This window comes from Falco peregrinus, chromosome 5, assembly GCF_023634155.1.
Source record: "Falco peregrinus isolate bFalPer1 chromosome 5, bFalPer1.pri, whole genome shotgun sequence".
NCBI classification, from domain to species: Eukaryota; Metazoa; Chordata; class Aves; order Falconiformes; family Falconidae; genus Falco; species Falco peregrinus.
In genome coordinates, this window is record NC_073725.1 from 106,900,756 (window position 1) to 106,924,605 (window position 23,850).

General features: G+C 36.9%; 1 protein-coding gene across 2 annotated transcripts in view; it reads left to right on the forward strand.

Moving 5' to 3' along the window:
* The window catches only part of DCP1A (decapping mRNA 1A), a 37,740-nt gene extending 16,486 nt beyond the window's left edge, over positions 1-21,254 (forward strand). Inside the window, exons 5-10 of one of the 2 annotated variants that reach the window (XM_055805381.1) lie at positions 1,933-2,071; positions 6,294-6,413; positions 10,435-11,199; positions 13,664-13,729; positions 15,367-15,544; positions 17,135-21,254. In XM_055805381.1, the coding sequence (XP_055661356.1) occupies positions 1,933-2,071; positions 6,294-6,413; positions 10,435-11,199; positions 13,664-13,729; positions 15,367-15,544; positions 17,135-17,166 (1,300 nt within the window). In that variant the 3' untranslated portion in view covers positions 17,167-21,254. Of the gene's footprint in view, positions 1-1,932; positions 2,072-6,293; positions 6,414-10,434; positions 11,200-13,663; positions 13,730-15,366; positions 15,586-17,134 lie in introns of both variants that reach the window. The other variant, XM_055805379.1, reaches the window with a different exon arrangement.
* Positions 21,255-23,850: the final 2,596 nt, after the last annotated feature.

The following is a 23,850-nucleotide window of genomic DNA, read 5'->3' on the forward strand; positions in this document are numbered from 1 at the left end:
ATCACAAAATGTTTTTCAGAAATCTTTGCGAAACATATCTGTGAGATGGATGTACTCCTTGAAGATACTTTGCTATGACACCAGTTAGGACTGTTTAATGGGAAGATGTTTTATTGAAACCTTCTGGACCAGTTAGCTAAGAGCAGGAGGAATGTCTCAAGACTGAAACCTTTGCTTCACCTATCACGCAGCTCAGGCGTGACTTCAGCTGTCCAGAGTTTTCCTTTTATCTGAAGTATTTCTTTTTTTTCTGATATGATTATGCTAACACTTAAAATCTCAGCAAAGTGTTCTGGTTCTTTTACCTTGCCCTTTCTCATCCCTAGTTTTGGAGTTGAGTTTAGACAGGTCCTAAGTCAGGACTGTATGACCGCGTGGGGTGCTAGAACAAAATGTTCTTTCAGGGTGTCACCATAGAAACGTTGGTACGGTATTGAGCTGCTTCATCCAAAGGAGCACACGCTGCAGTTCTTGGAAATTGTCACACTGTAGATTGGCCTACCTATTCCAAATTATGTTCGCAGGTGAATGCTTCCTTACAGACAAAGTTGTACTAATAATGAGAAGCTGGCTTAATAAGCAGCTTGTATGATTAAAAATATTCAAAGTAATTCTGAAAGCAACATTGAATTTTTAAAAGCCAAATCTAACCTTTATTCAAATGAATGCAGCTAAACTCTAGCGAAGTAAAGAGCCTTGGTTGCTAGAAAACTGGGAAGAAAATTCCAGGAGTTGAACTACTTTTCTCCTCAGAAAAGGCAACATAGAGGTGCATATAAATACAGTCTATAAAATCCAGTTTGTCCTGAATCCGAACTGACCTAAAAAAACTGGAGGCTGGAATGATTGACATGCCCTGTGATTGTTGTGATGGCACCTCTTGGCTCCCCCACCAGCCATCAGTACCACAGCATGAGAGTTCTCAAGTGATGTGCTAGCTCCAGAGCTCTGCTCTGTTTACAGTGCTTGTTTTTTCTTAACATATTTGATTAATGCAGGCTTAAAAAAGAAAGGATTACAGGCTGGTGTGTGTTTATTTCAAGAGGATAAGCTTTAGCGCATTGCACAGCCATGTATATCTTGTGAACTGCGTATGGATTAGGAGTAGAAGTATATGCTGCCTTTACTTTCATTAATGAAACGGACCAGGTACACATCATCTTCTTGCAGTCTTTTAAATGGAAGGTTTTTTATACTTGAGGTAGGCAGGGGTGGAGTAGAACTGGTGAATGAACCATAGGCACCAAAGGCCAGAGGAAAAGACATGTTGTAGCTGCCCTGTAGTCATTCCAGTTACCTGCAGGTCTAGAGAAGGAAATGGTTTGCTGTTCTTTCCAGAGCCTGAAGTGGAGGAGTAAGGGGTAACTTGCTCTAAGCCTCCTTGTAGACTGACTCCAGAAACATCTGGTGTGAGCCAGCTCTCTTCTTTCATACTGGTTTCGTTTTCTTAGATAATGGTAGGCCTCATCCTAAGTTATAACTGGTTTTAATTGATTTTGTTGAATAACATGGCTTGATTTGGCTAAATATGAAAAAAATGCAAGTTAGGAAATAAAGAGTAAATAACATTTTCCTCAATCTATGGTATAATACATGTGCTCTTTGTGTATCGTATGCTTGGATGTCCATGTATTTTATTGTAAAAATGTCTAAAAATGACAGGTTTACAGAAGTAGTGTTTACTATAGGCAAACTTTGTGAGAGACAGACCAGTGCTGTCTGGGTTGGAGATAAGTTGTACAGACCATTTGACAATTTGACTTGTGTAAACCTTGTGGCAAATGAAAATTTGTGTAACTTTGGTCAACTATGTGTGAGGGTTTTATTCAGGCAGAACAAAACATGTTAATATGCTGGGAGTACATTTTTCCTTACTGTTTTTTGCAAGATGTTAACTCTAGATAAAATCCTGTTTCTCCATTGCTGTTACAGAGTGGTAGAACAAGAAGCTCAGAGATCACAGCATGTTTCCCAGGACAGAAAAAGTCCCAGCAGAACCAATGGCTGCAATGAAAACAGGCCCATTGACATCTTGGAAATGCTTAGTAAAGCCAAGGATGAATATGAACGAGTAAGGAAATAATTTTTTTTTCCCCCCTTTTCTTTTTTCCTAACCTTATGAATAAATAAACCAACTACTTCTGTTTCTGAATAAGTGGCTTAGAATATCATACAGAGTCCACTGAAATAGCATGCCCTGTTATTTCTGAGAGAAAGATGATAGAGAATAATTCTTACACACTGAATCATCCTGTGCAATATATTCTAACTCAAGATTGTGAAGTAGTGCACCTAATCCATCATTTAATGGGCCTGTATGTTCTTATGTTTGAATTGCTACCTTCTGGGGGGTGGGAAATACAGCTTTAGAAACAGATACCTGGAAATGCAGACACAGCAAAATATTTTCCTAAAACAGCTGCATGGGCTGCTTTATCTCAGTATTCACCTACTGTCTTGCTTTGTGAGATCACTCCCAAAGGAAATGCAAACAAATAGGTATATATTTAACACTGTAGAAGAGCTTACTACTAAACATGGCTGGTTTTGTGATTCTGAAGTTCCTGTATTGTAAATATTCCTTATAGTGGCTGACATTTTGGCTTTTCAGTTTTTTCCTGTGTACTGAAAGTCAGTGGAGGAGATTTGCCATAATCAAGAACATTCACTGAGCTGTGCACTAAATAATTGAATAATATAACAGAAGCCCAGAAACTTTGAACTACCCTGTGTCTATGATCCAAGCACAGATGTACAATGACTTGGAGAGAAGGGGTAATGTGGGGAAAATGCTTCTTGTTTTAAAACAGTGTGAGGTCTGCGTGTTGCATGAATTCATAAGTTTTATTTCTGTGATTAATACTTCAGTGGACAACTTTTTGCGTACTTTTTTGTTAGTTTTCATCTTTACAAAAGCCTGTCTGGAGAGTATTTTTAACACATTAGCTGTTTTGTTTAAAGTACAGGCATTCTCTGCCGTTGTTTCAGTAGCCTTGTTTTCAGGCTGATGTCTTGTTCTCTCCTTCAAATACACTCACTAGACTTGGGAACAGTCTCTGATTTCAGGCAAGATAGGTTGAATACTGATCATGTGATCCAATTTGGAACGTAGCTTGATAGAGACCCATTTTACAGTGATTTTTCCTGCTGTGAGAAAACTTTGTCTCTGGGAATAGCAAATAAGTTGTACACAGCAGCATCTGTTTCTTCTTAAGTCTCAGAAGGCATCTTGTGATATTAGAGATTTAGTCATTCAGTACAATTGTCGACTATGAAGCATATTTTTAATAGCTGTAGACTAACTATAACAATACTGTTCCCCTATCTTTCTGTTCCCCAGTTTACTACTATGGTCCTGTCTACTGTTTGTCTATCATTTCAATAAATTGATTTCAGAAGGATGAGTCTGGTATCTTTTGCCAGTGCTAAATTCGCAGGTTTACATAATGGAGAGCATTAGTTTTTCTAGGAAAGTTACTTTACATAGTCCTGAGGACCAAATTCATACTCGCAGGACAAATATGTGAGAGATCCAAAAAAAGAACGCACCTCTCACCAAGTATAGTAATATAGGGATGTGCAATAGTAATGTGTGAGTATAACATTGCAGAGATGGGGTCTGTTTTTTGTGGCTGTGGGAGAAGAGTTAGCACATTACTACAGTGCTTAATTCCTTCCAGAAGTTGCCTATGTAGCAGGGTTCCTTTGAGTACTTGCAATTTGAGTCTTTGTAGGATTCTAGATTGTTACAGTGCAGTGTGGGACAAGGAGAAAAGCATGAACATGTGGATTAAACCTTGTAAGAGCCAGCTGAATTTGTCACTTTCCGACGTAGATTGAGGGCAGGTGAATGTGACAAACAATACAATATATTTGACCCAGGCTAGAAACTAGTTTCTGAAAATCAGTAATTTGTTTTTTCAATGCTTTAAATCCGGAGATAAATTGCTTCAGATTCTCTGAGTGTTGTTTGGGGAGGTGTCTTTTGTATGAAGGCCAGCATTGTGGAAGTAGCTGCTTTTGTGAGACCACAGAAGGAAGCATCAAAACCTGAACGCCTGAATGACTCATCTTTCAATATTGTATCATTTAAGATGGATTTGAGGGAACGGAAGGGGTTTTTCTGGGAAAAAAAAAAAAAATCCAAAAGGCACACCACAAGAACTCACTGTTTTGGTTGTGCCCTCTTAGGGTGCAATGAAGACTTTCTCCCTCTTTGACCTTGCAGTATTAGATAATATACCTTTCCAACAGATGGCTCTTAAAAATTACTTGGAATATTCAAGCTTCTCTCCTGATTTTCAGATGTTTTTTGTGTGAAAGTACTGAAAAGCTTTTGGTAGAAACAAAGTTCCTGAGCATCATGGATGAAGTTCTGCAGACAAGTGCAAAAGTGGTAAACAGGCAATGCTATGCAGATTTTGTGGTGGCCAGTTGACATCAGGGGTGCCTGTAAACGCATTAGGGAAATATGCAGAGCATGGGCTACAGCAGAGCTACTATGGCATTGAGGTTTTTCTGCCTTGATCTTGATTTGTTGGTGGCGTGTGTGTGTTTCTTGATGCTTTTAGAATGCTAGTGAAACTAGAATAATTACTTAATGTCCTCTGTGTATGTGAACCGTAAACTGAAGCTGTTCAACATAGTCCCATAGGGTACTATGATTGTAGTGCTGTAGAATTTGCCAGATAAACAGAGTTGAGCAATGTTGGTCACGTTTCAAGCAAACTTTTTTGGAGAATGTTCTGATGACTCCCCTCAACTCTAGCAACAAACCTCTGGCATGCTAACTTTGGAACTCCTTGTAGCCAAGGTGTGTCAATGTTAACATAATTAGGTAACCAGCTTGTTTTGAAGGTGGTTTCTTGAGAGACCTTTCCTGTCTTAATTTTTTTTTAATTATTTTATGGCACTTGGTAATTACACATGACTTTGTATTTAGGAGCAGAAAGTACTTATCTGCCTGGTACATTCCAGATGGATCATACAGTAATCCTTGTGTGCAGCCCACATGAGATTGGCAGAGTGTCAGCATGAGAAGGGGGCAGAGAGAGTGAAAAAGAGATTTATGAAGGTCTGAGTGATTTAATCTAGGATTCCAAATCAGCTTAATCCTTCAAGTACTCACTACATCAAGTCCATATGTGAAAATGAATGAATTCTGAGATTATTTTTTTTTTAATGAACGGATGTTTTTTATAGTGTGGTGTTTTGTGTGTGTTTCAGTATGAGCAGGGAAACATACTGCACCTCATCCTCTAGTGAAAAGAAAACTACGCTTTGTCTGATTTTGTAACCACAAGGCATTCAGCATTTCAAGCACAGTTTTGACCTTCAAGTTAGTGGCTAAAAGTCAGAAAGATGGGAGAAGTTGCTTCTCGCCTCTGTCCCTAAATCACAATATATAATCTTGATTTTGCATTTATTACGTTCAATTAGAAATTGAAAACAAAAGAATAATAAAGCTCAGATTTCTTTTTATCTTGCTGCTAAAATGTTTAACCCGTATTTTGCTGCTGTGGGTAAGTGACCAGAGCAATCATCACGTGTTGTGCTAATGTTCAGCTGTATCATAAGCATAAGGTGTAGTTTACCTTTTGAAAGCTAGACTGTTCTACAGTTTGGGGTTTTTTACTGGTGTTTTAAACTGTAATACAAGTCCTATATTCGTTTATGTATGTATTTGTTAAAGGTGTAAGTCAACTCTGTGTAAACTACTGTTGTAATGTAATTCTCTTGTCTGTTTTTGCCTTGTTCACAGAAGATCAAATTAACACCTTCTGAAAAATATATGTACATGGTTAATTAGATCTGGTGGAAGTAAATCAGTGACAAGTTCTCTTTCCAGCCACTTACAAATGATTTCTGACAGGATTTTTTTTCTAAGCTGTTTCTAGTTTGGGTTCTTGATTTAGTGAAGTATAGCAAACTTACTTGCTAGCAGCTAATGCAGATAAAGGATGTGAAAAGCCTGGGTTTTGGGGTTTTTTTAATAATTTTCTTTCTTGGTGAAAAAAGTATGAAGCCAGTTGTCTCTTTTTTTTTTTTTTTTTTTTTTTCCCTCCAATACAAAGAGTAAAAGCTTTATAACTGTATACCAGATGGTGGATGTCATGGTGTGATTTTTATTTCCTAAAATTTGTGAATTCCACAGTGTCTTAAAAAAATCAGTACTCTGTACATTGTATTTCTGTCAAAGTGCCATATAAACAGGATTGTAGGAGTGTGTAAATGTAGACTTAAACTCACGTATTTGTGTTAATTTTTTTTTTCTTTTTCACTCTCCACTCCAGAGTCAGATCAGTGACTTAAGTATTATATCAAGTTCTGGAATGCAACAAAATGCAAATCCTCCAAAGCCAGAGAGCACAGAGCCTTCAGAACAAAAAACTTCATTACAATTGCAAGAGCAGGTATGTTTCATCCAACCCTAAATAAGGTGCGGGGTTTTTTTTCATTTACTTTTTCATTTGTTTTGATACGAAAATTTTCCTTTTATTTTTTTTTTACAATGCCTGCAGTGTTGTCTGAATGTATTACTGCTTTAAATAAAATAATGAGTTTAAAGACTTTTAGAGTCCTAAATTCTGTCTTTTGACTTAGTGTTTAAAAATATGAGGCTGTGTCCACACTACTGTGAAAATCCAGATATGTTTATATGGGCTAACTTGGATTCTGGAAGAAGCGAGTCTATGACAATGTGCAGGGTGGCTTGCAGAGCCAAGAAGCAAAAAGATACCTCTGCCACATTGGACTGAGTGTGGCCTCAGTTAGCTCTACACATTGTTGCAGTCTTTCAGCTGTGAACTCAAGCCCAGTTTTCTCATTTCCAAGACATTTACTTAAGGTTTGTCTGTGCTGCCTTCAAAGCTACAGCCACAGTCCTGCTAACTTAGGTCAACAGTGCATTGCCAGCCAAGAAAAAGAAAGTGCTTCAGTCATGGCAGTATAGAATTCTCTGTAACATAATTGAAGGTGTGTTTACCTATCTTCTTCCACACTTCTATAGCTTGCATTGAACCTCTGCTTGTTTGACTGGTAATAATATCAGTCTGCTTGGCCAATCCCTTAATACTTAGACTGTGGAAAAACTGTGTGGTTTTGTTTTGGTTTGCATTGAGGCTTTTTGTTTAGTTGGGAGCAGAAGAGTAGTGCTGTTTGGGGCTTTTTTTCCTAAGTTAAGCACTTTTTGACAGTATATTCCTTCCTCTGCAGGAAGGGACATACTGAAAAAAAAATCAATAAAAATTTAGTGTTGTTGGGGAGGGATGTTGCTCGAATTGTAGTAATACCAGTGTTCAGACCTGTTTCAGGTATTAGATGCAACATGTTGAATCAGCATGTACCCAGAAACCTAAAAATTCTAAAGCTTGGTGTTACTACTGAATTAAGGTGCAAACCACAGTAAAAATTCTAGTGAAAATAACCTCTGTTTCATGTAAATGTTGTCTTTAAACCACAGGAAACTTAAGACAAAATGCTTAGTATCATCACTGCAGCGGCTGGAATAGGTAGCAATAGCTCAATATTTGACTCCATTTTCTAGTAAGCATTTCTGCACAAGGAAGCTGTAGCCTTGTGCAAGACTTTTCAGAAATTCAGAAAAAAAAAAAAATTCTGCAATAACTAAATTCCCTGTAACACCCAAGGTATTACCTTGGTAATACCACTGCTTACAGTGCCACCCGGTGGGCACAGAAGGGTCAGCAGTGGTTCTCGCAAAATATCCGCTGAGGTAAGCCACAAGGCCTGCCTCCCGTCCTTGCCATAGGTTATTGTTGTGTTTCTGATACAATAAACCACAGTGTCTGAAAAATGAAATGCTCTATGAAGATGTTTGCAACCTTGCACTTAGTACTTGTAAACAAAGTACTTTGTAGTAATATTACTATAGTACTTAGGGCTAGGGTATGGGCAGCAGGAATCTTTTAGGGGATGGTGTAGTAACAGTTCATGAACTAAAATGAGGAGTGGGGAGTTCACTGGGATTATTTGCTATTTTAGCCCCCTCTATCCCCTCAGCAGCACCTCTGCTTTTGGGTCAGCTAAGTGTTAGACTGACCCCTGGCAGCCAGCTCTGCCAGACTGAGACCTGGCAGCAGGGTTGCCTGAGGCTTTGTTTTAAAAGAAGATACTTTCTTTTGGGTCACTCCAGGTAGACTGTACACAATCAGCTGAAGTACCCCACCTGACAGCACATGGAATTGTAGAACAGAAAGCCAGTAACGAGTAAAGGAAAAATTGGAAAGATGAGATTCTAACAAGTTGCTTTGAAGTAATTGAAGGGAAACAGTTGATTTATAGAACGGGTGAAATGGCATATTTTTAATTCTGTTGAGCCATTTAAAATAAGCTGCAGAGATACTGGAAAAAATTAATAGGGTAACATGAGTTATAATTCTGTAAAGCTAGTTAACTGGGTTCAAATATATCACAAATGTGTGTTAATCACATTTTTAATAATGTGGACAGCTGGAAGACTACTGGAAGAGCATTCCATTTCAATTGTAAAAATGTATTTTTTTTAATCTAAATAAAACAAGTGACCAGTGAAATTAAAAAACAGTGTACATATGGTAAGTAGGGTAAGATTCCTGAATCCTCTCCGAAATGTCACACTTGTATGTTGATTGACTAACTTAATTTCATGCTAAAGATATCGCAGATGTGGGAATAAAAATATATCTTCTGTGAAATTCTGAAGTTCAAATTTTTTATCTTGGCAGTTCAAAGTGAAGTTCAGTTGTATCATTAAATACTTTTGTGCCAGTGGTCAGCAAAACTGAACCGGAACACTGAAATTAAACTTTATAGTGCCAGCTCTGACTGCAAATTCATGTTTCAAAGTAATCTGAAAAGATTTCTGGAGAAACCCATTGAGCAGCACTCTGTTCCTGTGAAGCAAAGTGATCACATTGCCTTTTTGCAGCCCCTGCTGATAAGGGTCTTCATAACATACTGAGTTGATGATACACTCAAAATATACCTCAGCCAGAGATGGGACAGTCAAAAGATGTGTTTCATACTTCGGGCTGGAAATTAACTTCATATTTGAGACTGTGTACATGTAAGGGGCTAGTCTGGCTTGGATCAGAGCATGGTAGAGATTTCTGTTTATTACTTGAATATTGTAATATGCCAATAAAGGAAAGAGAGGTGATTTATTATACTAAGTGAAAAGCTGCGTTTGAAATGAGATGGAATAGTGATTTTTCTCTTAATGGAATCTTTACAGTTGAGGGGCAGGTCTCTGGAACAGTAAGATCAGTGGAGAAAAGTAAGAACAACTTTCTTGGAAGAATTCCTAACATAATTTGCAAGATTTATAAACTATAGAATGTCTCGGCTGCAAAAAAAGTGTGCCTGACTTTAAACTACGTAAAAATGAGTAACGTCAATGGCAGTATATATTAGTAACCCAGGCAGAAGTCAATATGATTTCAAGCTCAAGGGGGTTTTGTTAGGCTATTTGCATGCTACTTGTACTGCTGTACCTTCACTATTGTTTTTTGTGCTGGTAAAATTACATCTAGCCTAGCAATGTCATGGTACGGTAGTTGTCATTGTAAAATAGCATCTTTGTTTAGACATACCATCAGAATATACTGGAATTGTGCTGCAGGCCATTCAGTCTTCTGAACAGAATGTTGTATTTTAGTCCAGCTGTTTTACATAACTTCTGGTCCTGTACAACCTTTGGGGGGGGGGGGGGAAGGGAAAATTGTGAGATTAAGGGTATTAATAGCTGGGGTTTTTCTCTCATGAAACACATTTTTAAATATTTTCAGCAAAATATTAAGAAGGTGAAACATCTGATTTTAAGGATATTTAGTAATGTCAGTGGCAGTGGTGTAGGCTAGATGTGTATTTTTGGGAGAGGCTAAAGGGCTGGTAGATGTAACTGTGTGTGTATATGTACACGCTTTTCAAGGAGATGTACGTACATATGTTTAGGTTTATTCAGATTCTTTCATCTATTGCAACATCTGTTGCATTGTTAATGAAAAAGGGCAAGAACTTTTGGCTATTTAATTATTTGCAACTCTAAATTCTGTGTGGATTTTGCTCAACATGGAAACATGGATGTTATGCACTCCCCCCCACCAGCCCCCGAAGTCTTTTGTGTAGTCATTGTGATCAATGATGGCAGGTGCCATCTCAATGACAGAATCCATAGCCTTGCCCCTCCTGTACTACTAGTGCACAGTCTGTCTGTCAAAGGCTGTAGAGAAAAAGCTTAGATAGGATGTTGCTTGTAAATGAAATTGACTTCACAATTCCTGTAAATAGAGCATGCTTGATATCCAAACTGTATTTTAGGTACATTTGACCTAGTTGTCTTTCATCGTTTCCTTGAAATTATAATAGGCTATGTGAGGTACACAGTGGTGTGTATATTTCTAAACTGAAAATTTCCTTTTCCCTTCTTTTTAGCCATTTCAGTCAAGGCAGAAGCATCTGACTTTGGAGGAACTGTTTGGAACCTCTGTACCAAAGGAACAGCCCACAGCTCCGTATCCCAATCCAGAGGGCACGGAGAAGTTGCAGACTGACACCTCTGCCAGAGAGCAGCACAGTGTGCTCTTGCCTTTTTCCTTTGACCAGTCAACAGTAATGCAACAATCTCTAGGGAAATCTGAAAGTCCAAGCATTAAAAGCAGTGCCAATCCTTTCAATCAGCAAGAATGTTCAACACCTATGCTAATACCTCCAGCTTCAGTTTCCCAGCCTGATATAAAAAATGTTTCAAGCTATTCAGTTTGTTTAAGCCCTATTCTTAATTCAGCCTCAACAATGGAAGCTGCCCCTGCTCAGATGCTTCCTGGCCTAAAACAAAACAACAGTATAATGCAAGTTATGCAGCAAGCTGCCAAGCAGATATCCCCACTAGTGAATCAACTGCCATCTGAAGTGAACCACGCTCCACAAAATCTAATGGCTGGCCAAAGCCAGCTTATAGCACCCTTGACATCAACAAATACAGGAACTGTCTCAAATACATCCCATACAAGTGTTGATCTTCTCCAGAAACTCAGGTTGACCCCACAGCATGACCAAATGCAACAGCAGTCTCTCACTAAGACTTCCTTAACACCAAACATCTCTGCCTCGGTTGGCCAACTTGCAACACCAGAAAGCTTCAAAGAATCTCACAGTAAGCCATCAGCCTTGAACAGCAAGATAATCTCTCCCCTTCAGGTATTCTATGGGTTTTTATATCCATGAAGCTTTAGACTGTGTTTAGGCTACATGTATTTTTCTCTTGGAAAATCTGCTATTATATATGAGCCTTTTAAAAATAATTAGGGACTTCAACTGTGTGATATTAATTTAATTGCTGACTTAAAAATCCAATTCCATTAGTTTTATATCATTAGCATCTGCTATCAGTGACAGACCTGTTTGTAGAGGAGGAGGGTTTTTTAAGCTGGTGCTGTTAGGGGATGAGGACATCCTGAAGAATTCATTGGTACTTGTCAGAAAATTACTGAGAACTGATGATCTGAAAGGGGGAAGAAGGTTACAGTGTTACAAGAGTTAATACTGTGGAAGTCTTAACCTGCACCTTCGCTGAAGGTACAAAATTAAGAGTTTCCTGCTTCTAGTTACTTTGTTTTGGATGTTTTATACTCCTTCAATTTTGACCCCCTTCTGCTGGGGATACCTGTGGGCTGCATTGAGGTACTGTTAGTTATTTAGTAAAATGGATGGTAAACTGGTTTATTTTGTGTAATTGACCACCTTGGTTTATTTTGTCCTAGTACTGCTTATAAATGACCTCTTAAAGTTTTTATTTCTTGGAGAAGAATCTATTGACTATGTCTTAACATAAGCCAAAGTAGTAAAATTGCTTTGAGAGACCAGGTGAAAATGTCACTCATAGTCTGTAAGATTAATGCATGTGGCTTTATGTTATAAATTATTTTTTATCAGTTATTATTGCTCTGTTGTATAATTGGCTACCTCAGTTTTAAAGACATTATTGGATTTCTGTTTTTCTTCAAAGTTCCTGTAGTGCCCATCTCTGAAGTTATCCAATGACTTATTTATGTTCATGCAAACTAAGCCAGTGTTTGATTATGTCTTCTTGCATCTTGAGTGCAACAATAATGCAAGAATGAAAAACACCAAAGCTACTTACAGCTCCATCTGCATGAATTTCCTAATGTTTATTAATATCCAGTGCTTGCCACTGGGTTTTAACAAGTTCTTTGGTAGCCCTGTCTGGGTCAGTTACTGCTCTCCGTTCTGGATATGGTGATGACTTACTCATAACAGTGATCTAATCAAAAGCTCAACTATTCAGCCTAAGTATTATGTTAGAATTTCACGTATTTTTCAAGTGTTGCTTTTCTGTCCTCAGAATAATTATCCCTGCCTTAATGTTTAAGAAATGGGTGTGTTTTCATTGTGCTGTCTAATTGGATTGTTTCTAATCTGCTGCTGTTGAAAATTTTCAAGGCGGCTGTGACTACTACATGCTAGGATTATTTTACTAGCCAGCGCCTTTTTGAGATGTTTGGACTGATTTGTTTTGCAGAAGGAGGAGGAGGTCCAAGTACAGCATTGAGCAGCTATCTTGATACAGTATTGAAGAACTGTACATTTTGAGCAGTATTTTTCTTTCATGTACTAATTAACCTTGGTACAGATTTGACTGAAGATTGTGACATCTTTGAGCATTTAGAAAAAGCTGGCTTTATCCATAACTGCCCCTGTCTGCTTGATAGCCTGGGAATTAGCTCTTCATATGCCAGTCATACCCTTTTTTCCTTCTATGTCCACTGAGTGTACATATTTTCATGAGACAAAATTTTCCATGGCCCACATATACTCTCAAAGTAGCAAAAGACTTCTTAACTCTTGTATAATTAGACTTTAAGAATATGATGTTGTACTTGTTACCACTTCATAAAGCTAATCTTATTTTTTTGTTAAGGACTATCAATTCCCTGAGTGTTTTTCATGGCAATTCAAGTAAGCCAAGTACTGTCTGTTGCAAGCAGCGTTTTCCTGTTCTGTGCTGCCAAGAGGTATTCCAAATGGCTATAACAAGCCTTTCAAAGAATGCCACAGGAATTTAGTAAAGTACCTTATCTATATGCCTCTTTTTTTCTAATATTTTCTAATATTTGAATTTTATTATATTATGCTCTTGAAATCTGACTAAAGAAATAGCTGGATGCAGTTTGTAAAGGTATAAAATACTTCTGAAATCCTAGGAGAAAACAGCATTTAATTTTTCTGAAGCTGATTTAGATAAAACTCCTAGAAAAGAAATACTGAATTAGCCTTCCTGGCAATTTACCAGACTGATTACAAAGTACTGAACTGTTCACTTGGTAGCATTTGTTTTGATGCCAGTTTCAGTGTGTTGAGGTGGTGTTTGGATTTTTTTTTTTTTAAAGGTAGTTGTCTGTCTTCAGAAGTGTTTTGTTATGGTTAAAAGGTTTACTGTAATATTGAAAGCACAAAACATACATTCAATTCTTTACTCTTTTTTTCAGCTTCCCATTGATTATATCAGTTTTACAAAATTGATTGAATTACATCCAAAATCTGTTGAAATTTGCATTTTTGTGCTTTCATAAAAACAGAGAACCACCACTGGAAATTGAGCTGTAGATGTTAACTTACGAATCATGCTTTCTTTTTAACTTAGACTGTACAACAAAACAAGGAATCAGAAGTATTTCCACAGCCAAAGACTTTGTGTAAAGCAAGTCAAGTAAGTGAATAAGTATCTCTGCTAATTGTTTATTGGTTTTCTTAAATTAAAAAAAAAGGTATTTGTTACTTCAGAACTTTCTAAGAGGAAGTTTTAATGATCTAAACACAGATCTAACATTATTAGAACTGCCTTTGAATAACAGTTCAAAATAAAGATGATACGAATTTTCAAGTTCAGTTAAAATAACTGGTAATAGTCAAGTCTTCAAGAGTTGTTTTTAATTACCTTTTGTCATGTGCTCTTTTCAGGAGACCATCTGTAATTCTTGTTTCCTTTTACCCATCCCCTCTTTTTTCAAATCTGTTAAATTGCCTCATTCTTGCCCAACTTGCACTATGTAAAAGATGGTTTAGTAGCATGCCCAGATCTGATTGTGAAGGCAGTAGAAATGGTCCTACTTTAAGTAAAATGCTGTTTTAGCTATTGGCCTGCTATAAGATAAGTCTGTTCATGATGGCTAGTAAATAATTGCCTAAATAAAAGCATTTTACATGGATTTTGGAATTTTAGGAAACATGTATGAAACCGCATTTGTTGGTTTAAACATGTTTTCAGCTGAAGTACCACACTGTTAAGTCTTCACAGTTTTGACTAAACCAAAATCAATTTGCTGGTTCTGCCGTTATTGTTGTTGCACATGCTTTAAGTTTAGATGGGTTTGCAGGTTTTTTTTTTTCTTCTGGATTTTTGATTATCCATGGGGAACTCTTTCTGCTGATACATCAAACATATTTATATATCACATTTAGTCTTGCTTTCTTTTGAGTGAGACGGGCATGTTTGTTTTCTCCCCCTCCCATGTTGGCCATTCTGGAAGCCTGAGCAAGATGCATTTATCATACTGAATAATAATTGCAGTTATCAGGAGATGCCAGATTTGCTCAAAGCTGATGCTTATTCATGTGCACTTTATGCAAATGTAGTATTTCTATACATTTGCAATTTATGTTTGAAAGTAGTAGTAAAAGCAGTGTGTGGGTTTCTGTAATGAAATAGACACAGACCTGTGGAAGAATGAGGTGGGAAGATAGTCCTCAAAATATTCCTGTCCTACTCTCCTCAAGGGAAAATCTACTTATAATGAGAGTATTTCAGTGTACTCCGATGCTTTAATTATAGTTCATCAGTAATTTTAAATACTTTTGAGATACTTCAAATTACAAGTGTACTTGTTGGAGACCAATGAGGCAGGGGGGTGGAAAGCAGGACTAGCCTTTCTGTCAACTCCTAAGGAAAATAATAATTTGCAAAACAACTACAGGCTCCTTTGACCTAGGTGAAAAGCTCATCTTTTATTCTATGTGTTATGTTTCAAAAATTCTGGAAGGTAGCAACCACATGAGGAGGAAGGAGCCTGCATACAAGAATACTGACGACTGTTAACTTTCTTCAGCTTTTAAAATGAGAATTACTGCTGATACTAATCTTCATAGGTAGATATTTCTTCATTAAGGGCAGCTATTCTGTAATATCAGACTGAATAATAGTGGCTACAATTCTTTTTTCTTTTTTCTTTGTTCTTTTTTCTTTTTTTTTTTTTTTTTTTTTTTTTTTTTGTGCTTGTCTCTCCAGCCTTTATAACAGCATTCATTCTTACTGGACACAGTGCTTATTAACTTTCTATTCTTTTACAGGTTGCACCTCCGCAGTTTGTTACAGCCACAACCACAGTTACGCCTTCAATCCTCTTGTCTCCTAGTGTTTTTCAGCAATCGGCTGCAAAAGCTACTGAAGTGGAGAATAAAGCCAGTTCTTCTTCACCTTTAACACTTGGAACAACAGAAATTCAGACTATACCTCCTACTGTTCTCAGTAGGTCTCAGCTTCAAGAAGCACTGATACATCTAATAAAGGTCCTGTCTTTACAGAGCTCGATTCCTGAGGGATGGGGTTCCAAGTGTGGTAGCCAGTACTGAGAAATTCTGTACCCGCATGACTCTTTTTGCCCTGAAACTCTACAAAAGTTGCTCCTTTCTATTGGAAAGGGTAGATTATTCCACACTGTACACGTAGTATGGCACAGCTTGTGCCTTTTGGCTGTGGGATGGAGGACTTGGAAGGTTAGAGCTGTACATAAGATGTGTCCTTTCACATCCGTATGAATTTGTGGATCAGTGAGGAAAAAGTTGCACTAGTAGAAGCCTTGGTATGGGGAGGGGCTGGTTGGTTTTGTTGTCTTTGTCAATGTTCCTGCTTTTCCAAGGAAAGCTTTCCTGTTCCCTAGAACTGTTCTTGATCTTTACCTGTCTTTAAAATGAAAAATGCATAATTCTAGTTCTACTATCTCTAGGGACTAAAAGGTTCAGTTGAATAACATCTGTGATGTTGGGAGAAGCCATGCATTAAGGTCATTTTGACTTCTAATGTCATGAAGTTGCCATGAATGACAACCCGTTCTTTGTTAACTCAGGATTCTCTTGCCCCCGCCATGCTGACATTAGATGCAAGTCTAAAAATAACAAGATTTCCTCGTGATAAAGTTGTTAGGACCAAAAAGGGCCATTACCAGATCCCACCATTAGCTAGGTTGCCTGGTTTATCTATGTTGTTCCTTTTTGCATAACCTTTTTATGTATGGGTGTGTACGTACTTTTTTCCCTTTAAAGACTTAAACTAGCTTACTTCTAAGTCTTGCAACTGAGCTCAACTGCCAGAAGTTTTATTCTCATTAGAGACACAGCACACAGATTCTCACCCAGTAGTCCAAAGAGCATAATTGTGGTGTCTTTAGAGCTAATTGGAATACTTGTCTCCAGTCTTCTTTTTTCTATAGAAAGCTGAATTAAGACCAAAACAGGCATACCCTGCAGCATGGGAGTACTTGCACAGTACTCCAAGCAGGATACCAAATTTTCCGTGCAGATCTTGTAAAAAGAATATTACATCTTCAAGCTGGCTGATTAGGTACCAGTTTTGTAAACTTGTTACATGAAGGAAATGGACTCAAGAAATATCTCTAATTCACTTCTCACACATGAGAATTCTTGTATTAACACACTGCAGTCCCTTTCAGGTTGGTCTAACAGAAGTAACATTACTTCTGACACTTTGCAGGCTTTGTTTAGGAGCCTGTAGGCAGGATGGAATCTTTGTGTCCAAGGCTAAGGTTTGGAAGCTGGAGAGAAGTGAAATTATGTGGCCAAGGCTGACCTAGTGACCCCTGGTTGGTTTGTTTGAGCATCCAGTGTGCTTAGTGATCTCTTTAGCTGTCTTACCAGCTTCATGGGTCAAAGCCTGTATGTTGTCCAAAAAGCATGGCCTTTGGTACAAGTATACAGCTAGTTCTCTTAACTCTGACAGCTAAGACTATAAGGAGTCCTCATGCACAACTTAAATGGCATTAATTTAAACTTTTTTTTTCATTTTTTACTAATGATTCTAATGTGTGTTTTTTTCCTGCAGAACGATTCCCGTTTTCTCAGCACTATTCATGAAGTCTACTTGCAAGTCCTAACCAAGAACACAGACAACATTAAGCTATAATTGGAGCTTAATCTACTTAAAATATAACCATTTTAGAAACAATTATGCCTCGTCTATAAAACTAATATTTTTGTAAAAGAATATTTAGTTTTCAGTGTCTTGAATTTGAACCTGTTAGGAAAGACTATTCCTTAAATACTTAGGAAAGTTGTGTTCTCAGAAGTGATCTAAGTTTTCACTGTGATCATCACCAGCAAACTTTTTTTTTTTTTTTAATTGGGGAGGGGACTTAAGTTGCATTTGAGCTCTCATTAGCATTAAGAGAATGTGCAGATGTTTGCTCTGACTTTCTTTGCTCTGGCTTTCATTCCTAACTGTGTTCACTGTTCAAGGATTACAGATGCAATACTAAGTAAACCAGCAAATACATATTACAGTATGCTACACCACACCAGAACAAAATTCACTTGTGGGAACCTAATTCCAGTTTGAAGGACTGAGGAAAAGTAAAGCAAAATGCCATGTGATTAAGCTGGCAGGTGTGGGGAAGGAACAGATCTGGAACCCAGGCCTTTGGAGCTAAATCTTTAACAAAAGGTTTAAAAATGTGATTTGCTCAATACATTGACAGTCTCTAGCTAATGCACATAAATTCATCTTTTAAATATTCCATTAATCTTACTTGCTTCTGTGTTGCTGACATTAAACAGGTATCCAAGTGAGTAAGGCCATTTTCTCTAAAAAGGCAAAATCTGAAATATGCAAAATCCTCTGTGATTGTATCTTTTTTTTAAAAAAAAAAAAAAAAGGCAACAGAATAGTTCTGTTGCATGTTGAAGCTCTCTCGTTTTAAATTTATAGTTAGGAGACCACTACTGGAAAACCTTTCTGTTCAGCAGTGTTTGGTATAATTTAAATGCTTAGTTTCCCTTTTAGCTTCAGGATGGACCATGTCATAGGTGGCTTTCATTCCTCAGTTGTGTTGGAACTGCAGTGTTGAAAACTATGCAGATGGGGAGCAAATGCATGCTTTTCTTCTGTTGCCCTCTCCCCAGATTGTTAGTGCACAATTCACAGTCAGAAGTTTATCTAATTAAGATGTTATCACTTCTTATGTGATCTAGTAATTAAGTAATGTAAGAATTTAACTGGATACTTTCCCATTTGAAATCAGAAAATTTCCAGTTATAGTTTCTTATGCTGCTGTGTTGGTTTACCCATGGCTTGTATTTATTTCTTAAAAGCATGCAAAGGTAATTAATAAGACTTCAGGTCTGAACTTTCTCCAGCAATAGAAGTTTTAAAGGATGATTTTCCAGTAGAAAAGTTTTGGTTTATTGAGTAAAAGATAATCTGTAGTGAGTTATGATGCACTGCTTCTTTCTTTTCCCTCAATCACTATTGAAATATGAAGAAAAAAATTGTTTGGCTCCTTACAACATATGTGTGTGTATATATATCCTAAGGATTAGTTAATGTTGACATAGTCAAGGTGCATGGTCATTTCATTGGAAACTAGTAATTGAGCTTTAATTGTGACACGTTCACAAATCAGTATGGTTTAGATACATAAAAATGTAAATATCTGTTGTATTGGATCTATTTTAGTTTTTTTCATAGCTTTTTAGTGGAAAATATATTTTGTTTAGTACTACCTGCCTTCTGAAAAGGTCTTCTCAGCCTTTGAGTTCAGTGATTCCAGTTAAAATATATAGTATTTTGTTAGAAAAATGTGCAAGATTCAGGGAAAGATGCTAATGTCATGCACATTCATCAAGAAATATATTGGCTTTAATGGTAGCTTTTGAATTTAGCTTTTGAATTCAGCAATATAAACTCAGCCTTGTTAAGGAAGATGGGCACTTCCTACTTAGATTCTGGAGTTAGAATACTGTGTATGCACATTAAACAATGATACTCAAATTGGATCTAAGGTCTAAACTAATTTGTTTTGTTGTATTTTTAAGGAAAAGTTTCACTAGAAGAGACAAACCGATGAGCAATTCCTCTGAATGAAAATGGATAGCCTAAACCAAATAGAGAGTTGCTTTTTATCTGGATTTAGCAAAGGTGAAGTCCATAACTTCTCATTCTTAAGGACAGCTTCTGGTTTCTTCGAAGGAAGATTTGCTAAAAGTTAGTAAGAACAGAAATACTGGAAGCTGATAGTGCATGTCTGTACTGTTTACTAAATACAGTCATATCCAAAGATCTATAGAAATTATAGGAAGGAGTTGTATTTTGAGTTCTTCAGTCATACACAGTTGACAGAAGTGATGTTGTTTAGAGTAGCAGTGCTGTTATGAGAGTTTGACTCTCCTTTGGATATCCTTAACTTGTTTCCAGCTGTCCAAGAACCCCCACAAGCAGCTGGCAGATCCTTATTTAGTAGCAATACGTTATTTACTCCCCACCCCATCCCCAACTTTCAGAATTAATTGGAAGGGAAACGGAGTTGAAATCATAGTTATTAGGCAGGCATTTTTACAACAAGCAAACCTGTTCATCTTGAATGCCTGCACATGTTTGTTCTAACCTCTCTACGTGTAGCCAACAGACACTGGAACCAGCCTAGGTGTCATCCAGTACACTGCAGAGATTTAAGGCAAGTGCCAGGGTAGCGGATTTAACAGGTAGACCTCTTTAATGAAAAGTTGCATTGTAAAACACCAAGTTCAACGACAGTTGAAACTTTTTAAAAATGTGGACTGTGTTATTTAAGAACTTTTTTCCTGGTTATTTTAACTTTTTTATATAAATCTAAAATTGCTACCTTGTTGAAGTGCTTGATTCATATTATCCACATGTAGGGATGACTAGTGTGTAGCAAATTACCATGGGTCATCACAGGAAATTATTGTGACTATTTTCAAGTGCTGGGTTTTGGTGGGTTTTTGGGTTTTTTTTAACTACTGGCTTAATGGGATTTTACCTATTAGTTCTGAGAATTAAAATTTGATTAGTTTAGACTATACTCCCCAAACAAATTGTACTATCTAAGGATGCATATTGTGGCTAGCATTAAGTCACTTAAAAAAAAAAACCCAACCAAACCAACAACAACAAACACAACCAAACAAAAACAAAAAAAACCAAACCCTCAAACCTAATCAAAAACAGTTTTAAAACCTACAGCTGCTGAATTATTCAGGAAAATCAAAATTGTTCAGTTTTGTAGTTAGACTCTTTCTGCTGTTATTTAATAATGCAGAGTTTATATGAAAGGTGCCTAACAGCTACTAACTTAGAAGCAGTATATCTTTCCAAATTAAACAAGATTTGCAGAATGACTGAATGAAGTTTAAAAAAAAATTAAGTGATTTATCTTGATTTCATATGAAATGTTTAATTCCATGTATAAATACTCAATATAATATTTAAACACTTGCTACTGGAGATATCTCATTTTTGCTTGCATTTCTAATTGCTTCATTTTGGTATATTTGTGAAACCCATTATGCCATATGTAGTCACTGATATAATTTCTGAAATATTTTTGAAAACAAACTTTAATTTGAGACTTCTTGTTTTTAAAAGTATTCTAAACAAATCAGCCTTTTTGTCAGGTATTTGGGTTGCTTTGTACAGCATATCTTAACAGGAGGAATGTGTGCAATATATTACCACCTCAGTTTTGTCTGGCAACTTTTTGAAAATGTTAAGATGCAATATCTTCCTTTCACTTCAAGTTAGAAAAATTGCAGTATCTCTGATTTGGTGGTGTATTTATTTTTATCTGTTCAGTGTATGGGCATATGGTTATTTAGGGCTTTTTATGTACATTATGTGCTTTTAGTAATTTCTGAGTTTCATTACTTTTGTGGATGCATCAGTTGTACCCATTTGCATGTTCTTCAATATGAAAGCTTTGGGGAAGGGGAGCTTCAGGAAAGACTTCTGGAAACCGGAATGAGAATAATTGTAAGTCAATAAATGTAGATACTGCATCATTAACGTTTTTGGTATGGTATGGATTTTATAGTACCTATGTATGTTTGCAGTTATTAAGTTATTGCATAAATGTTTAAGAATGAGCATTTTTTCATCCAAAATTTTGTATGTTTGCAAATATATTTTTGTAATAAAACTTCAAAACAAATGTTTCAGCACCTCCTAAAATCTTCCAATGTTTCCTTTTATTTCTAGAGCTCTAGCAGGTGCTAGAAGGGTAAGTTCCTATTTTATTTAGGGTTAATATTTTCCAGAGAAGAAACTCCCAACTCCTTACTTCATACTGGCGGCAAAATTGCATTTGTTCACTAAAGAAAACACAGCGTGCCTGCTTGAAGGACAGTTGAGAATATCATCTATCACTTGTAACAGTTTCTGGCTAACCTCTATATTGCTGTAAGTAGGCTTGCATTTTGAATTTGATAAACAGACCAATTTCCTTTCACATTAAGAAATGCAGCTGCAAGGTCACTGTTTTGTAAGCGCAGCCGTAACTGCTGTTAGGGCCTTATCACTTCTTTTTATGGTATCCCCTCTCATCTGTCTAGATGTGGCATTTGATACTCAATCCAGTGTTGGTCTTTGATCATAGGTGTTGGAAACTGCAGTTTTTGTCTTGCCATATCTGGTGTTATGCAACTTGATTGTGATTTACGTTCACAAAGTAAAATAGGGAAGCTGATGAGGAGGAAAACCATATCAGAAGTTCTGTTGGAATAATCTTTAAATTAAAATCCTTATGCCAAAGTCCCTTAATCTTAGCTAGATGCTTATTCCCATTCTAACTACCCATAGGAGATAAGCCTTGCAAGGCATACCAGGCATCAGGAGAGGCCACAGAAGAATGAATGGTGCTTGCTGCTGTAGTAGTTAATATTTAACTGGCTCCTGTACTGTATATGAAAGCAGATTATTCTAATAGAAAACTACCGCACAAAACAAGTACAGAAGTCATGGATTTACTGTAAGATAACTGAGAAAAAGTGGAAATGGCTAAGGCCTAGAATCTAACTTTCAATTCTATGTTAGATACGTTGCCTGTTTGGTCAATACTGAGGAAGCATTTTTTCTTTGTTGGTGCTGTTAACCTTTTTGTCTTCTCTGGATTCAGGTATTCCTGGTTACTGTTATGCCTATGAAGTGCTTTCCTTTGGTTTAGAAATAAGATAATAAGTCAGATTTACTATGTATAGCTGCAGCTAAACTAGGCCCTGTCCAAAAAATTTAGGTAGGCCAAAATCCTTTTGGCTTTTCCTCACTTGCTACTGTGTGCTCTACAGTTGTATTTCCTGAGAGTGCGTGACAGCATAAAGTCAGTCCCTACTACAGTGGTGATACAGTTCTAGGTAGAATCAAGGAGTAAGCCTTAGGCTTCCAAAAACTCATCCACTAAAACTCAAATTTTATTTACAGGCTTGCAGAATTAAATAACATAACTGGCTTTTTAAACAAAGCTGTAGCTTGTGTTCATGGGCAGAATTAAAGTCGGTGGACTCATGTATTTGGTAAGGATTCAACGGTACTTCGTCCTTGATATACAAGATACTTGGGGTGTTAACAGTAGAGGATAAGAAACCTGTCATTCATACAACTGTTCTTTGTTTATGAACAGAATGCAGTCAAATCACTAAATACAGGCTTTGGTATAGCTGAGGTAAATTTCTTTGTTTAGTGACCTAATCTGAAATTCAAAAGGTTAAAAATTGTGTGTTAAACAATTCTGGAATTTATTTTCAGTGCCTAATAGCAGAAATTTTTTTCTCCTATTTTCACACAACTTCAAGTGTGATCGGCATTTTTATTTCTTCCAGATTTTATGACTGAGGGATTTACTTTTGAACTGACCTACTAATTTAGGAGGGTTAAACTTAAGCGATAGATCTGTAACAGAAATATGGCCGTTAACTGTAAAGCTTGTCCTTGTCAGTTATGCAACACTTTTTCACTTCTTAGAACCCTTCTTCTTACGAGATTCCTAATTAGGTTCATAATTGGGCATTGGGGAAAGAGGGCAGTGAAAAGTATTATTATCAGTTGCTGCATGTTTGAAATAGCACTCACAATAAAATGAAAGGGAAAGGACCAATGAATAGAAGATTCCTGAGAAGTGAACAAGGGAAGGAATAGCAAAAGAGTGTAAGTAAATGTGAAAAGGAATATTGTAGAGACACAAGTACAGCCTGTGGAAGTATTTCCTGAAGCACGGAAGAATTCAAGTTACAGTTTTGTTTCTGTACTGGTGTATGTCATCTTCAGGTATTCCCAAAGCTCAAATGCAGTTTGCCTGTAAGAATCCAGAATATTTCAGGGTGAATTCAGAAATAGACTGGTTAGGCATGATTTCCCTGCTCTAATTCTTGAGGTAGCAATACATAATTTACCAGGTCTGCTATGGGGTTTTTTTTAACTTCCAGTTATGAAGCAGCATAATGAAATTCATAGCAGTATGGAGTTGTTATCTTTGCTTGATGGCCTCAAATTAAAGCTTAAAATCTGCTACATGGAACAAGGCTGCTCATACCTAGTTGCCCTTTATCTTTCATTTTAAGTAGACCTTTAAAAATATTTCTACCATAATCCATTCTTTACAATTCAGGAAGGTCTCCATTTTACAAAGTCAGTCTTGGGAAACACAACCACAAAAGAATAAGCTTTCTTTGTACACTGGCTGAAATGAAAGCACTTGCCCTTGGGCCTTACTTGAAAATGTGCAGGTATGTGATGTAAATGCACAAGTGGTGTTT